General features: G+C 38.6%; 1 protein-coding gene across 5 annotated transcripts in view; it reads left to right on the forward strand.

The window, feature by feature from the left end:
- The window catches only part of LOC136882431 (zinc finger protein), a 358684-nt gene that overhangs the window by 122936 nt on the left and 217348 nt on the right, over positions 1-18400 (forward strand). For 4 of the 5 annotated variants that reach the window (XM_067155076.2, XM_067155075.2, XM_067155077.2 and 1 more), the window contains one exon: positions 8189-9208. The exons of the other annotated variant lie outside the window; for it this stretch is intronic. In XM_067155076.2, coding sequence (XP_067011177.2) covers positions 8189-8813 — 625 coding nt within the window. In that variant the 3' untranslated portion in view covers positions 8814-9208. Of the gene's footprint in view, positions 1-8188; positions 9209-18400 lie in introns of those variants that run through there. 5 annotated transcript variants of the gene reach the window in all.

An 18400-nucleotide genomic window follows, 5' to 3' on the forward strand; every position in this document is an offset into this window, starting at 1 on the left:
GGTAGCAGCACCAACCGGCTCCAGACCTGTCGGAATGAAATAGCGGGTAATAGGATACTTGTTTTCAGTGAAAATGGTGTACTGCTGCGTGCCTTTCTGCAAATTAAAGAAAGGGAAACCAGAATGCCGTGATATTTCATTCCAAATATCTTCAAGTACACAATTGCGTCGAAAGTGGTTAAGTATTATATCCAGGGAAGGAAACAGCAAGGGAAGTAAATGGATTTCTTCTGATTATTCCGCGCTTTGCAGTCTACATTTCGTAAATGACGATTTCAAAGTGATCAGCAAAACGCGAAAATTAAAAACAGGATCTGTACCCAGCCCTTTCCCTGATTATCCAGCTTATAAACAACCGCTAATTTCAGCGATGATTAAGAGAAGGGATTCAAGCTCAGAGACGTCTAACAAGAGCTCTTCAAACATCATTGCAGAAAATGGTAAGCGTTATATAAGGATTGAAGTATTACATACTAAGTAATATATTTTCTGGGGACAATTGTACTGTTAATGTGAAGGTACAAAACAGAATAATATGCTGTCATAGATTCCATTGTCCGCCTCTGTGGTGCAGTGGTTAGTGTGATTAGCTGCCAACCCCGGAGGCACGGGTTTGATTCCCGGCTCTGCCACGAAATTTTTAAAAGTGGTACGAGGGCTGGAACGGGGTCCACTCAGCCTCGGGAGATCAACTGAGTAGAGGTGGGTTCGATTCCCACCTGAGCCATCCTGGAAGTGGTTTTCCGTCGTTTCCCACTTCTCCTCCAGACAAATGCCGGGATGGTACATAACTTAAGGCCACGGCCGCTTCCTTCCCTCTTCCTTGTCTATCCCTTCCAATCTTCCCATCCCCTGCAAGGCCCCTGTTCAGTATAGCAGGTGAGGCCGCCTGGGCGAGGTACAGGTCATCCTCCCCAGTTGTATCCCTCCGATCCAGAGTCTGAAGCTCCAGGACACTGCCCTTGAGGCGGTAGAGGTGGGATCCCTAGCTGAGTCCGAGGGAAAACCAACCCTGGAAGGTAAGCAGATTGATTCCATTACGAGTCGTTTGCTAGCAGTATAAAATCGTGTCAATATCCTGCTCTTTTTATTACTATTATCATTTACGCAAGTGGGGCCTATTTAGTTGTTTTGGTTTTACAGTTATAGCTAAACTAATGTCAGGTTCTCTCCACCGATGTGGCTAACGTTATCCACAGCAAAATTCAAAATTTACTGCCTCAGTATTCTCTCCCGGACTTGACGAAACAGAACCATTGTTGCTCCCTGAGTATGTCCGACTCGTTGGCTGAATGGTCAGCGTACTGGCCTTCGGTTCACAGGGTCCCGCGTTCGATTCCCGGCCGGGTTGGGGATTTTAACGGTAATTGGTTAATTCCAGTGGTTCGGGGGCTGGGTGTGTGTGGCGTCTTCAGCATTAGAAATCATTCTAGGTAGGGCCTTTATCTTCACAGACATGCAAGTCGCCTAATAGGCCGTCTATTATTATTCCCTGAGTATGTACTTGATTTACTCGAGAGATTTTCGTGAGCCCCCTGAGTCAGTGTGTGTCACTTTGGAAACTGATTACCAGGCATTAGTGTGTGTAATCGAAGAAGAAACACAATGTAGCACGTGCTTGATTAACGTTTCCACCTCATTTAATGCATCCCCATTGATGAACTTGATCACACAGTCGGATAGAGGAGGCCTGTGCTATCCCTAGTAACGATTTATTGGCCTAATTATGGGGCTACAGAAATTTGTTGAGGCGGCTCTACCGTACTGCAAGAACTCTGCAAGTCTGCTCCAGACTATAAAAAACTGTGTTCTACCTTCTTTGTGCCAATGTAAGGTTTTAAAGTGTTTTAGTAACAATAATCACCAGGAACTTGTGTCAGAAACAGTGCTGGCCAAATTCGTGAAACCTCTACTTAGTAATGCAGGGAAGTACCATACAGACAAAGTTTCCTGGTTTTCTTCTTCGTCAAAACCTCTTTCTCGAAAAGTGCTGAAGCTATAACTCTCTACAGCACCACTTTATACGTAAAATTCTTAAATTTTTCTCTTACCTGTTGTATTCACACGATAACTGGGTACGCCTGGTGCTGCCATCTAGCCGCAGATTGTTTGTAAGTCGTGTTACACGAATGAATTTGAAATGAGCAGGCAGTATAAGCAGCCATCGGATGCTGATCGAGCAGGCAATGGTCTAAATACACACTGTAGTAACAATGTGGTCTCATAGATAGCGTAAGAGTATGTGTAGCTGTCCGCAGTGCAATTATACCCTTAGAAATAATAACACACAGTATAACTAAGTGACGAAAGTTTCACTTCTCCTCGTATAGACAGAGTAGATGACCAGTAGGCAAAGAGTTGAAAGTGCTTAGGCACAATTTATCAGAGTCCACCAGATACAAATTTTTATTCATCCAATACTTCAAATATAGTAGAATTCCAGTCTCATATAATCATGGTATAATCACAGCTCCGTACAATAACTAGGCCGTGAATACGAGGTCCATAACAGAATGAAATAATTCACCGAAATTACAAGTGCCGATGAGAGAGACAATTTAAATATATGTCGCGTAGACCGTCGATTGTCCAAAGTATATGACATAACAAGCGTATTTTGTTCATCTTCATGTTTTGCAAATTAATCAAATCATGATAAAATAACGTACATTACAGTTTTTTGTGGATTCATAATGTTCTGTGTGCAACCCTCTGTGAATGATGTAGCATGCACAGTATTCATGAATATTTATTTGCTACACACCTTTTATCATAAAAAATAAGCACCAAGTCTAACTGTCGTTACCCGCCTCTGTTCCTTTTACTCTACCTGCAGGGTCTGTTATTGTCCTACTTAACGTATCCTCCAACATTTGCCACAAATGGCCACACAACAGAAGATGGTTTATATCTATCAAATTCCCACTTAACTTAACCTTTATCTCCTCATTTTGAATAATTTTCTGAACTTGTTCCTCACCTCTTAACAATCATTCTTGATCATTTCTTATATGTTACATTTAATATATAAAAAAGTCCAAACTTCTCACATGACCTTATTTTCGCTCCACTGTGGCAAAGTCAGCCTGATCGTAGACCAGTGGAAATATAGTCATTTTGATATTGGAGAAGAGATTAAACTTCTACATTGATGTGCATTAGCTCTCTTATTTTGACAGGAGTTAACATTCTGATATCCTGTATGAGCCAGTTTTTCCTCATGGTTACATCACTGATCCTTACTATCTAGCTGGATACATTGTCAACATTAATGGAGTAAGGTACCAACTTGAATCAGGAATGGTAATTATTGAATGACAATTTCCAGAATTTTCATACATACATACATACATGCATACATACATACATACATACATACATACATACATACATACATACATACATACATACATACATACATACATACATATATATATTATCATTATAGACTGTTATGCCTTTCAGCGTTCAGACTGCAAGCCTCTGAGAATTTACTAAACGTCGCCACAATCCTCGATTTGCAACTAGTGTTGTGGCCTCATTTAGATCTATACCTCTTATCTTTAAATCGTTAGAAACCGAGTCTAACCATCTTCGTCTTGGTCTTCCTCTACTTCTCTTACCCTCCACAGCAGAGTCCATTATTCTTCTAGGTAACCTATCCTCCTCCATTCGCCTCACATAACCCCACCACCGAAGCCGGCGTATGCGTACAGCTTCATCCATCGAGTTCATTCCTAAATGAGCCTTTATGTCCTCACTCCGAGCACCCTTCTGCCATTGTTCCCACCTGTTTGTACCAGCAATCATTCTTGCTACTTTCATGTCTGTTACTTCTAAGTTATCAATAAGATATCCTGAGTCCACCCAGCTTTCGCTCCCGTAAAGCAAAGTTGGTCTGAAAACAGACCGATGTAAAGACAGTTTCGTCTGGGAGCTGACTTCTTTCTTGCAGAATACTGCTGATCGCAACTGCGAGCTCACTGCATTAGCTTTACTACACCTTGATTCAATTTCACATACTATATTACCATTCTGGGAGAATACACAACCTAAATACTTGAAATTATCGACCTGTTCTAGCTTTGTATCACCAATCTGACATTCAATCCTGTTGAATTTCTTACCTACTGACATCAATTTAGTCTTCGAGAGGCTAATTTTCATACCATACTCATTGCACCTATTTTCAAGTTCCAAGATATTAGACTGCAGGCTTTCGGCACAGTCTGCCATTAAGACCAAGTCGTCAGCATAGGTCAAACTGCTTACTACATTTCCACCTAAGTGAATCCCTCCCTGCCATTTTATACCTTTCAGCAGATGATCCATGTAAACTACGAACAGCAAAGGTGAAAGATTACAGCCTTGTCTAACCCCTGTAAGTACCCTGAACCAAGAACTCATTCTACCATCAATTCTCACTGAAGCCCAATTGTCAACATAAACGCCTTTGATTGATTTTAATAATCTACCTTTAATTCCGTAGTCCCCCAGTATGGCGAACATATTTTCCCTCGGTACCCTATCATATGCTTTCTCCAGATCTACGAAACCTAAACACAACTGCCTATTTCTCCCGTAGCATTTTTCAGTTACTCGCGCATACTGAAAATCTGATCCTGACAGCCTCTCTGTGGTCTGAAACCATACTGGTTTTCGTCCAACTTCCTCTCAACGACTGATCGCACCCTCCCTTCCAAGATGCCAGTGAATACTTTGCCTGGTATACTAATCAATGAGATACCTCGATAGTTGTTCAATCTTTCCTGTTCCCTTGCTTATAGATAGGTGCAATTACTGTTTTTTTCCAATCTGAAGGTACCTTACCAACACTCCATGCTAATTTTACTACTCTGTGGAGCCATTTGATCTCTGCCTTCCCACTATACTTCACCATTTCAGGTCTGATTTCATCTATTCCTGCTGCCTTATGACAATGGAGGTTTTTTTACAATCCTTTCCACTTCCTCAAGCATAATTTCACCAACATCATTTTCCTCCTCCCCATGAGCTTGGCTGTTTGCAACACCACCAGGATGATTTCCTTTTACATTGAGAAGATGTTCAAAATATTCCCTCCACCTCTCCAGTGATTCCCTGGGATCTATTATGAGTTCACCTGAATTACTCAAAACACTGTTCATTTCCTTTTTCCCTCCCTTTCTAAGATTTTTTATTACTGTCCAGAAAGGTTTCCCTGCTGCTTGACCTACCTTTTCCAGGTTGTTACCAAAATCTTTCCATGACTTCTTTTTGGATCCAACAACTATTTGTTTCGCTCTGTTTCTTTCATCTATGTACAAATTCCTGTCTGCTTCGGCCCTTGTTTGGAGCCTATTCTGATAAGCCTTCTTTTTACGTTTACAGGCTGCTCTCACTTCATCATTCCACCAAGATGTTTGCCTTTTCCCATCTTTACACACAGCTGTTCCTAGGCATTCCCTTGCTGTTTCTACTACAGCATCCCTGTATGCCACCCATTCACTTTCTATATCCTGAACCTGCTTACTGTCTACTGATCGAAATTTCTCACTAATCATATCCATGTACTTCTGTCTAATTTCTTCGTCCTGGAGATTTTCTACCCTTATTCGTTTGCAGACATTTCACTTTCTCTACCCTAGGCCTAAAGATACTTAGTTCACTACAGACCAGATAGTGGTCTGTATCATCGAAAAATCCGCGAAAAACTCGTACATTCCTAACAGATTTCCTGAATTCAAAGTCTGTTAAGATATAATCTATTATGGATCTGGTACCCTTAGCCTCCCATGTGTAGCGGTGAATAACCTTATCCTTGAAGAATGTATTCCTAACAGCCAAACCCACACTAGCACAGAAGTCCAGCAAACGCTTCCCATTCCCATTAGCTTCCATATCTTCCCCACATTTACCAATCACCCTTTCGTATCCTTCAGTTCTATTCCCAACTCTCACATTGAAATCGCCCATTAGCACTATTCTATACTTGCTGTTGACCCTGACCACGATGTCACTCAATCCTTCATAAAACTTGTCAACTTCATCCTCATCTGCACCCTCACATGGTGAAAACACGGACACAATTCTTGTCCTAGTTCCTCCAACTGACAAATCTACCCACATCATTCGCTCATTTACGTGCCTAACAGAAACTATGTTGCGTGCAATGTTATTCCTGAAAAAGAGCCCTACCCCAGACTCTGCCCTTCCCTTTCTGACACTCGTCAAGTACACTTTATAATCTCCTATCTCTTCCTCATTATCTCCCCTTACCCGAATATCACTTACTCCTAGCACATCCAGATGCATCCTCTTTGCTGACTCAGCCAGTTCTACCTTCTTTCTTCCATAAGACCCATTAATATTGATAGCTCCCCATCGAATTCCATTTCGTTCGCCAAGTTGTTTCCAAGGAGTCCCTCGCCTGTCAAATGGGAGTGGGACTCCATTACTCCCTTAGGTCCGAGGTTTACTTAAAATGTTAAAATTTAAAATTGATTTGGACGTACATCAACCTTAATAACAGTAATCAGATGTTTTATTTGCATCTTTAGGAAACATGTTTATTTGAATTAACACATTTAATTGCTTTTACTCTTGTTGAAATATAAGATGTCAAAATACAGCGTGTAAAACTGAATCTGTTAAAATACTCTTTGTCTTCATGGAAACCTGCATGTACTAAAGGAAAATTTTAAAGATAAATACGCATTTTAATATTTAATTTGTTAAAAACCATACCTTATCAATCCAGGTTTATGGATAATCATCAGGCAAATCTTTGTAGAATATGCATCATCTTGGTGGAATGATGAAGTAAGAGGAGTTGTTAATTGGAAAAGAAGACATACCAGAAATGGCACCCATCAAGGACTGATTCAAACAGGGATGTGTAAGTATGTGATAGAAACAAAGCAAAACAAATAGATCTTGAGCGCAAGAAGAAGTCATGGGAAAATTTGGATAATAACCTGGGAAGGTAGATCAAGCAGCAGCAAGACATTTGTGGACAGTAATAAAGGATCTTAGAATTAGAGAGGAAAAGGAAATGAATAGTATTTATGGTAAATCAGTTAAACATTGGACATATGTAAGAAACGTTTTGAAAATCGTTTCGGCATGAGAGAAATTTTCCTGTGACGTTGCGAACAACCGAGCTCATGGGGAAGAGAGTGGTGTTGGTGAAATCACGCTTGAGAGGGTGGAGAGGATGGTATATACATTCATTGTTATCAAGGTACAGGAATAAATTAAAATAGACTCGAAAGGGTCGAATACAGTGATAAGGCAAGGATGAAATGGCTTCATAGAATAATGGGATTGGATTGGAGTGGTGGTAAGGTACCTTCTGATTGGACAGAACCAGTATTGCACCCAACTATAAGCAACGGAACAGGAAAGATTGCAACAACTATTGAGGTATCGTACTGATTAGTAAACCACGCAAGGTGTTCAATATAATTTTGGAAGGGAGGGTGTGATCAGTGGCCAAAAAACCAGTGTGGTTTCAGACCACAGAGGGCCTGTCAGGAATGAAGTTGATGGATGACTTATTAACCATCTTTCTTGTTGGGGTCATGTGAGGTGAATGGAGGAATATGGGTAGGTTAATAAGGAGAATAAGGTATTCTGTCAAGGAGGGTAAGGGACGTCGAGGGAGATGAAGACTATGATTGTCAGACTCAACCTTCTAATTATTTAAAGATGAGAGCTATAGAGCTGAATGAAGCCACAGAACTAGTTACAAACAGAGGATTGTGTCAGTGGGTTGTAAATTCACAAACTCTTGCAGTCTGAGTGCTGAAAGTCATCACAGTCTGTATGATGATGTATGCATGTGTGGTCATAATCGGATACGGGTCTTCAATATTTTCACAGCTACAAAGCTGTTTATCGTGTCTACAGAGGCAAACAACTCATTTCATCCCATTTGAATGTCAATGCACATAACGGCTATTAGACAAACACCAGTTTGCTTTTGACTTTGCATAACACTGAAATGAGTGCACTTAAATCCAGCTACTTGGCATGAAAAATTTGAAACAAAAGTTTGTTGCATACTGCACCTCTAGGATCCTCGGGTGAATTTATAAACAGGTTGCATATTAGGAAACTTATTAAGCAGAAAGAAAGTCATTTCTCATTAAATAAATTTGCAATAAATAGTTACATTGTGCTATGTGATAATTTTTGTGTATTCCAGTCTGCAGGATTTTGTACGATTGACCGAAGGTCCATTGTATTCATCCGATGATAGCAGTCAGATATTCAATCAAGAAACTGATGTTAAGTGCCAATCGAAAACTCCATCTACAGAAGTGTCTTATCCTCCTTCATTGTGCAGCAATATTTTATCTCTAAATCGAGCTGTAACGGCAGAAGTGTTACCTCCCACTCGAGCAATGCGCTACGTTTGCAAGATATGTAACGAATCTTTTTCAGAGAGGGAACGTATTCATGAACACCTGTCAACCCATTTTAAACCGCACAAATGTGAAGTGTGCAGTAAAGCTTTTGCTGTGAAGGGCAATATGAAAAGACATATGTTAACTCACAGTACTCAAAAATTATTCTGTTGTAGTATATGCAACAAGAAATTCAAAGTTAAACGAGCTTTAACAAGTCATTCCCTAATACATACAGGAGTCAAGCCGCACCAATGCAGTGTGTGTAAGAAGGGGTTTGTGCTGAAATGTCGTCTGGAGGCACATTTGGCAGTTCACTTTGAACTATGCCCGTTTGAATGTAAAGTTTGCAATAGAGCGTTTCAATTCAAGTCCCTGCTTGCTCGACACTTGTTAACTCATTCTGGAGAAGAAAAGCTGTAGCAGTGTACTATACTGTAATGCAGTAGTAATATTCCAACTTGCCTTCAATTTCAAACCGAACTTGGGACTCGGTCTCCAAGAAGTGTGTTTCATTGTACGGTTTGTGGCGTGTGCTTTATGTATTGACTCAGCCTTAATGATGTAAAGTTTACTGCATACTTTATACGATTTCCAAATTTTCGACTTGTAACAAACCATTTTCAGTGTTGCCATACTTGACAATGCATTGACATGAAATGCATTGTCTTTTTGTTGTATTAGATTATGATTAGGTTAGGCCTTTCTTAATGAGGAGAGTGTTCAAGTGAAAGCATGTAGAAAATATATCTTCATATCGAGCAAAGTTTGTAAAGGACATTTGGTGTTAAGCATATGGTACATCTTCCCTTTTACCGTGGAATTTTCTCTGTGAATTGCTAAAATAATTCTAACATCCGGCTCGTTTCAACCGTCGCCTTGGAGTTTGTGATACAATGTATATGGCAAACGTTATGAAGGGCTGCTCCCAGTAAGTGCATGACAGCTCATAATGTTGTTGACCAACTTAACTGTGAAATAATGACAGACTGAAGAAGGAATAAAGCTTTAATTTGCTGTTTATTTTCTATTGGAAAACTGCTGGTGGTGAACATAAAAGGCTTTTTGCTTAGCATTCTTATTCAGTTGGTTACAATTTGCGACATTTTATTCGACCTTGCTAATCATCACAGGTTTGTGTTCATGTTTTGCACTTGTGATTCCACTGACTGGTCGCTAAAAGATACTGTAGTGGCATTAATTTTTGATATTTTGTAGAGATCCAATGAGTATTGGATTCAGGAGTTAAGTTTAGAAGAAATTTGCATTATCATTTATTACAAATATTCAGAAAATATGCCCTAATGTCTACTGTTTGGAAATTTAAGTTAAGATATAAAAATATCATTAAAAATTTAAAAACAACATTCTTACAACCCAACAATTTAAGAAATTTAGAAATGATTCTGTACAGAATTTATTGCAAAGTTTATCATTATTTTAGGGATATCCTTTTGATTTAATCATTGCCTTGGTTCTCTACGACACTGAGTGTACCAAATGTTGGAAATCATCTGAGTTGATCATGCTGAAGTGTGAAATGACCTTTATGTGTAGCAGTTCTTTTTTGTTACTCGGATTCCATCATAAAACAAAAATTTTCAGTCTTGACCACATTGTCTCGATTTGTTTGTGGTCGGGACTTTTGTCAGGCCATGGAAGCACACTATTGTGATTGTCAGTAAACCATTACTTATCAATTCTAATGCTAAGACATGGCACACTTTTGCTGAATGAAGGGATGGTGGTTGTTACACTCAAACAAGTCACAGAGTGCAGCAATTTCAACAATAAGCCTTCTTCTTGGCTCTTTTTGGTGTTAATGTTGCACAGTAAAACATACAGACACGCAATGCCACGTATTGCCCTGAAGCCCCACACCATGTCATTGGTGGGATGTTCCATAATAACAGTGGCATATTCAGGCAACAAGTCTTTGTGTCTTTGCTGACATACAGACGCTATTCAGTCGCTTTGAATGGTGCTGATCTTGGGCTTGTCACAGAAAATGACTCTAGCATAGTCTAGCCCATTGCATATGTTTTTTCCTGTGCACTTTTTTCTCTTTCTTGGAGTCCTCACTCACAAATACTTCTTGCATTTTTTGTCGAACTTAAACCCCTGAAATCTTCAGGATGGCATTAATATCTTTTGGGGTACACTGACAATCTTGCAGAGAAAGAGAGACGATTCTAGGACAGTCTTGATTAGTTAATATTGGTTTTCTGCCAGTTCTTGGAGCATTTTTTGTGGACCAAATTACTTCATTCTGCTTGTGAACTTCCACCCACCCGACACTGTAGCACCTCCACCCAACCTTTTAACGGTTTCTGTACAAGTATAACTGTCATCACAGTGTTATTGTCTTTCTCTTTTCCTTCAGTGACGAATCAGCATAATTTGCTAGAAGAGAGATTGTTTTCTAGTGTTGCCTTTCATCTCATCTCGGCTCACTTGAAATAAATATATTTCAAAAACAATATTTTGCAGACCACTACTGTTACAACAATGATCAGAACACTTTTGCTTATTTAGATCAAACAATAATAATGTGCATTCATTGTTTGATTTATCAGAACAGAATGAATGTCAACTTGCTTTACAGCTGTACAAGCAGGTAAAATAGTGAAGTTTTTAATCATTGTGATTTAAGACTATTAATTTTTTAATGTGATAATTATTTAGTATAAATCCCTCTATATAAAATAAGTTTTGACTTTACAATGCTCAGAATTTAAAAAGGATGGTATTTCTGTTTCGATCATGTCCATTGTAGCAAGGAAATGCACTGTTTAATTTTCCGTAATTTCTGTCTGTCTGTTTGTTTGTGCACGCATCACAACAAAACGACTGAAGAGAATTTAATGAAAATCAGTATGTAAAGTCGGGAAATAAGTGCTACAATCTGGGCCATAAATAATCACACTGAGAGAAATGGTAGTTTTGGGGGAAGGCCTAAAATTTGATTCTCAAATTTTTATGACATTAATGGTCCTATCTTAATGAAAATCGGTATGTAAAGTCGGAAAATAAGTTGCTACAACCTGGGATGTAAATAATTTTATTCACGCTGAGTGGAATGGTAGTTTAGGGGAAGGCCCAAAATGTAATTCTCAAACGTGGGTGTTATTAGTGGTCCTATCGCCATGTACTACATTACTAAAGTTATATAGCGTTAAATTTTTGATCATTTATGTCATACATTGTTTCCGTACCGGCTTTGATAACGGAGATATTCAAGAATTTGGATTTTTGTTGCTAAGTTTATATCAGTGCCAAGTCTTGAGAAGAAGGTTAAACAGAATTTAATGAAAATCGTTATGTAAAGTCGGGGAATAAGGAACTGCAGCCTACGCTGAAAATAATTTCATAAGGCCCCGTGACATCACAGAGCCGAAAGAATACTAAATGTCAATGCCTACAATACAGAAAGCTTTATAACATCGAACAACAGTAACATTACATTCACCATTGTTTATTGTGATGTACTTTGTGTCTTCCGCTGCCAGTCATGTCCGATAGATGGGATAACTGCTGTATACGTGGTATTTTTATTTGCTTTACGTCGCACCGACACAGATAGGTATTATGGTGACAATGGGATAGGAAAGGGCTAGGAGTGGAGAGAAAGAGGCTCTGGCGTTAATTACGGTACAGCCCCAGCATTTGCCTGGTGTGAAAGTGGGAGATCACGGAAAACCATCTTCAGGGCTGTCGACAGTGGTTTTCGAACCCATTACCTCTCGAATGCAAACTCGCAGCTGCGCGCCCCTAACCGCGAGGCCAACTCGTCCGGTCTACCGAGTATAACAACCTGCCTGAATACTGGCGGGAAGTAGCTGGGGAGTTAGATAACTATCTTCTTAAGCATGCCATTCCCCTGGTTCATACATATTCTGATACTACTGGTACGTAACAAACTGGTTCATCGTAGCTTTCTAGAGCTTTCAATCCCTATCCTGAGGCACTGACTGGAATGAGCAGTGTGTATATTTAATGGAACAATGGCGGAGGAGTGTTCACGGCTGTCTGCGGCCTGGTCATACCAGCACTGGAACGTTGGACTGTTAGATCTGCATCGTAGTACTGTTCGTTAAAAGTGAGAAAATGTGCGGGTTTTCTTTCGAGCGAGTATTTTATATGTTAACATTGCTTTTAACCCCTACATTCCTACTGACGTTTTTGTAATGGCGTAAATTAACTATAGTTAGGAAAACTACAAAGACAGTCTTTCTTAGAATCCTGTAGTGAAGCAGAATAGGTGAGAATGCTGAAACACCCTCTGTTCTTACAAAGTTCTCTACAAGTATACCACAACAACTACCTCATATATGTGTGCATTGTACCTAGAACTAACACTACAAACAATAACAAGATCCTAATAATAATAATAAAATAATAATGATTGGCAGTAATATACTCATTTTAATTCGGCAATAATAGTCTCATACAATATATTCATACCTTTATTGTCATTTTTTAATTGTCTGGTCCTTTCTCTACAAGTTTTAGGCCATAATTGTGTTGATATTTTGCGTACATTGTAAAAATAGAACTCTTTAAATACTTTGCCCTAATAATAAATATGAATGGGAATTTATTAAAATGGTATAAAGTGCATAATTGAATCTATATGTAAACTACACTTTACAAGAAAGGCATATGTTTTCATCATGATTAAAAATAGAGGTGACTGGATTTAAAATGTGAAGCAGGTGAAGTGAAGATGAAGGTGGTAAATTCAGTATTCTGTATAGTGACTGTTGTTCGAGCTTAGTTTAGGGTAGTTGACGTCAACTTGGTGTAGTTTATTTGCACTTGACGTACTGGATCTACAGTACATCTCCCATAGATCATGAGTGCATGCAGGAAGTGAACTGGCAAGCATTTCTCGATTAATGGAGTAAGGTACCAATTTAAATGAGGAACAGTAATTTTTGAATGATAGTTTTCAGAATTTTGATGCGTATTTAAAATTGATTAGGTCTTAAAAACCTTGATAACAATACTTAGATGTTTTATTTGCATTTTAGGAACCATGTTTATATTGTGGCACACTGATAATCGCAGAAGAGGGCAATCAAGCAACAGGCGGCACAACACCGCAGCCCGAGTCCATGACCGTCAGCGCAACCACAAAGAGATAAGAGTCTCTTCTCAGCGTGAATCACGCCAGCTACTTAGAGAAGGGCCTCAATAGAACACAAAAACCGGAAATGGGAAGCGATGGGAATCTGGGCGAAGCCAATAGCTTAACAACCATAACAGAGGGTGGAAGGGGTATGAGGTAGAGCAATTCACAATAGTGACACACTCAGTCACACTTAAAAAGACCAAAATATAATTTGATTCAAAGGAATAATAAGGGTGGGTGGTGCAATTTAAAATATAAGAAAATAAAAACAAAACATTATTCTTTAAGAGAAAACTGATGACAGTGCTCGTATACAGAAAAACCACCAATCGTAGTCACCGTACCAGTAGTTACAACTGATTTTTTAGAAGAAATTTAACAATATTTCCCAGACACAATTAACTTCAGTAGATTTAAAAGTTTCATTACAATTAGCTAGTTTGTGACAATTTACTTGTTTATTATAATTTACTTGTTAATTACAATTTGGTTGTTCGAGTTCGAACCCATCTTTCCTTGAGGGAAGTCATAAATAACGCAGGTGCACCAGTTGTGGGTATGCGCGTCCCAATAAAATTCCCCAAAATGATAACTTATTACATTTTTGAAATTCGTCAGTGAACATGGAAGCGTTTCAAATTTATACCTACAACCGCGTCCCCTAACACACTAACAATGTCCTCAAGAAACATTAGGAAGGCAAAAAAGAAAAAAAAGAATTACGGAAGGAAATTAATAATAATAATAATAATAATAATAATAATAATAATAATAATAATAATAATAATAAGGCAGCACAATAATGTAGAAAGAACTAAAACTCATCTTATGACCAGTACATCCCATCACCAACACAGGTACGCCATGCAGCAACGAACGTCTGCACGTCACGAGGATTGTTAAAACACTCACACCGCTACAATGCAAACTTATCACACCGTTATCAGAAAAAACAAATGAAAGCATACCAACAACAATGGAACAGAAATGGAGTGAAGCTGCAGATCAGTAACATTAATCGAAATTCAGGGACAAGAAGATTTCAAAATAATAATAATAATAATAATAATAATAATAATAATAATAATAATAATAATAATAATAATAATAAAACTTAATTTGAAAGAGAAAATTAAATTAAATTCACTTCGATCTAAAGCACGCTTCAGTATTTACTAGGGTTTAAAATAATTTTACATATCCAGTTGCCTTTATGAGGCTAATGATACAAGAGACTACACAACCTTCACTTGTTACAGCTCCAGTTCAAAGAGCAGATCATTTTAAACCACACTGTTCCGGTGACGCATAAGTATGTGCATCAATAAAAATTATTCACTTATTTAAGTATAACATAAGTATACCAATTATTGGTAGGGCATATTTAGATTAGCGGAATTCAATAATGGAAGATGCGACCGAGAATCACAAATAAGATCAATATAACTCAACCTAACGGTCACAAGATCAATATTACAATAATAGTATGCACATTAGCAATTTCCGTATAACTCAGAAGGAAGAAAATATAATGAATCTACCTAAAATTTCAAATTAACAAATATAAATTTGCGAGAGTGTCCAGCAGCTAATATTTTTAACAAGTAGTTTCGAAACATTGCATTTATTACGGCCTGGACCGCAGCTTTATCACATCACAAAGATGTGGCACAATATAATATTTACCCAAGCAGATTTGGGAGAAGAAACCCACAAGACTGCTTACGAAACAAGCACATTGTTCACGACTAGATTTTATGAGTTCTCGACGGAAGCAGTTATTATTATTAATGCTACTTTCAAATATCAGCGTATCAAAGAGGTTTCACACGGGAATCGTCTCAGAACATAATTTGGCGAATACACATTGCTCTCGTGCAAGTGGTATGTCGAGGTTGTGATTCACAAGACGTCTCCCAAAGAAATTATTATTAATTCAAAACATCGATGCAGGTAGCCGTGTTGGCGATTTACTCACTGCAGAATAATTTGCTGAAGATTACATGGAAGGTCTGTTAGGGTAAATAAGATGCCAGACGATCAGTTACCGGATTGTTGAAGACATTTTTAAATACTCACTTATACAGTTTGGTTCAAAACATTCCCAAGAAAAATATTATAATCAGCCGCAGGCACTCGTAGTCGAAAAAATTTCATTCCACACTTACAAGTTAAAATTACACCACCACATATAAATGTCATTACACAGGCCTACGCCTTCCTTCACAATCACCTTACGGTGGTTTCAAATCATTCTTGCCTGCCATAGCGACTGGCAGCAAGCCAAAGCGACATGACGCCTGCACTAGCCGACCGCTGGAACAGAAGTGTTCGTTTGGAATCATGGCCGCTAGGGCGCGCCATGCAGAACAGTTAACTATCGAGCAGCGGAGCTACCCAATAACAAACTCATAGACTACAACGTTCAATAAAAGTCGAATGGCGAAGCAATTGCCCACAGTTATGTTATAATTTGCACCAATAAGAATCCCAACAGTACAACAATTAGCTATCGCAGAGTTCCCTTCTTTTGGGGCAAGATTAAACGATGGTTTCCATTCCCCCTTTTTTGTGAATTCCACATAATCAAATTTCCGGTGTAGCGGTAATTTCACATAGTCCTTAAATTATACCGCTACAATATGACTTAAAACATTTGATTGGCTTTACTCTTGTCAACTCGTATTTGAACAACCATTTCTCAAGGAGCTAGCTTTTTCTGTTGAGTCGTTCGAAGAGGTCAGTTCGTTCATGATAGACCCATCACTATCGTAAGCCAATCTGGTGGCCATGATCGTATTTTGTGATCTGAAAAACTGATCTTTGATCTGTAAAACCGAATCTGTGAAAATACTCTTTGTCTCCATGGCAACCTGCAAGTGCTAAAGAAGTTTTTATGATAAATACGCATTTTAATGTTTAATTTATAAAAAAACAGACGTTTTCAATCCAGGTTTATGGATAATCATCAGGCAAATATTTTTAGAAGATGAATGTTTATCATCTTGGTGGTGTGATGAAGTAAGAGCAGTTGTAAATTTGAAAAGAAGATGAACCAGAAACGGCACCCTTCAAGGACTGATTCAAACAGGTATGTGGAAGTAGGTGACAGAAACAAAGCAAAACAAATAGAAGTCGTGGGGAAATTTGGATAATACCCTGGAGAGGCTAGATCAAGCAGCAGCAAAACCAAAAGAACTAAACACTAAAAACAGTAATAAAGAACCTTAGAAAGTGAGGGGAAAAGGAAATGAATAGTATTTATGGTAAATCAGATAAACTCGTAATAGACCACAGGGAATCATTGGACAGGTGTAAGGGATGGTTTGAAAATTATTTCTGCATAAAGAGAATTTTCCTGTGATGTTGCGAACAACTGCGCTAATGGGGAGGACAGCGGTGTTGGTGAAATCACGCTTGAGAAAGTGGTGCAGGAATACATTAAAATAGAATCAAAATGTGAAATGCAGTGTAACGGCAGGGATGAAATGGCTTTATAGATTAATGGGATTTACATCTTACTGATCAGTAAACCAGACAATGTGTTCAATGTGATTTTGGAAGGGTGCAATCAGTGGCTGAGAGTAAGCTTGATGAAAACCAGTGTGGTTTCAGACCACAGAGGGGCTGTCAGGCATGAACTTATGGATGACTTATTAACCATCTTTGGTTTCGGAGTCATGCGAGGTGAATGGAAGAGAATAGGTAGGTTACTAAGGAGAATAATGGGTTCTGTCAATGAGGGTAAGGCAAGCCGAGGGAGACCAAGACTATGATTGTCAGACTCAAGTTTCTAACTACGTAAAGATGATAGCTATAGGGCAGAATGATGCCACAGCACTAGTTACATATAGGTGATTGTGGCAGTGGGTAGTAAATTCACAGAATCTTGCAGTCTGAGTGCTGAAAGTCATCAGCGTCTGTATGATGATGTTTGCATATGTGGTCATAATCAGTATACGGGCCTTCATTATTTTCCACGTTTACAAATTTGTGTATCTATCTAGAGAGGCAATTATCTCATTTCATCCCATTGGAATGTCCATGCATATGACTGCTATTAGACAAAAACAGTTTACTGTTGATTTTCCATAATGCTGAATAAAGTGCCCTTAACTGCAGGTAGTTGGCATGAAAAATTGGACACAAATGATTGTTTCTTACTGCTCTTCTAGCATTTATAAACAGGGTGCGCATTACGAAACTTAATAAGCAGAAAGAACAATAGTCATTTCTCAGTAAGGAAATTTGCAATAAATAGTTATATTGTGCCATGATGAGAAATGCGTGCTGCCTATTATCATTTTCCTGGTGGAGTCTATGCCTGTTTGTTCTTTGTTCCTCAGAAATGGTGATAACCTTTGCGTATTTCAGTCTGCAGGATTTTGTACGAATGACCGAGGGTCCAGTGCTTTCATCTGATGATAGCAGGCAGACATTCAATCAAGGACCTCGTATTATGTACCAATCGCTAAGTCCAACTGCAGAAGTGCTGTATCTTCCTTCCTTGTCCGGCGATACGTTATCTCTAAATAGAGATGTAACGGCAGAAGTGTCAACTCCTTCTCGAGCAATGCGCTACGTTTGCAAGATGTGTAATGAATCTTTTTCAGAGAAGAAACTTATTCATGAACACTTGTCAACCCATTTCAGATCATACAAATGTGAAGTGTGCAGTAAAACTTTTGCTAGGAAGGGCAACATGAAAAGTCATAAGCTAACTCACAGTCAAGAAAGATTATTCTGTTGTAATATATGCAATAAGAAATTCAAATCTAAGGGATGTTTAAGAAATCATTCGCGAATTCATACAGCAGAACAACCATTTTCCTGTGTAATGTGCGGGAAGAAATTTCCATTTCGGAGTTACCTAATC

This window comes from Anabrus simplex, chromosome 10 (assembly GCF_040414725.1).
Source record: "Anabrus simplex isolate iqAnaSimp1 chromosome 10, ASM4041472v1, whole genome shotgun sequence".
NCBI classification, from domain to species: domain Eukaryota; kingdom Metazoa; phylum Arthropoda; class Insecta; order Orthoptera; family Tettigoniidae; genus Anabrus; species Anabrus simplex.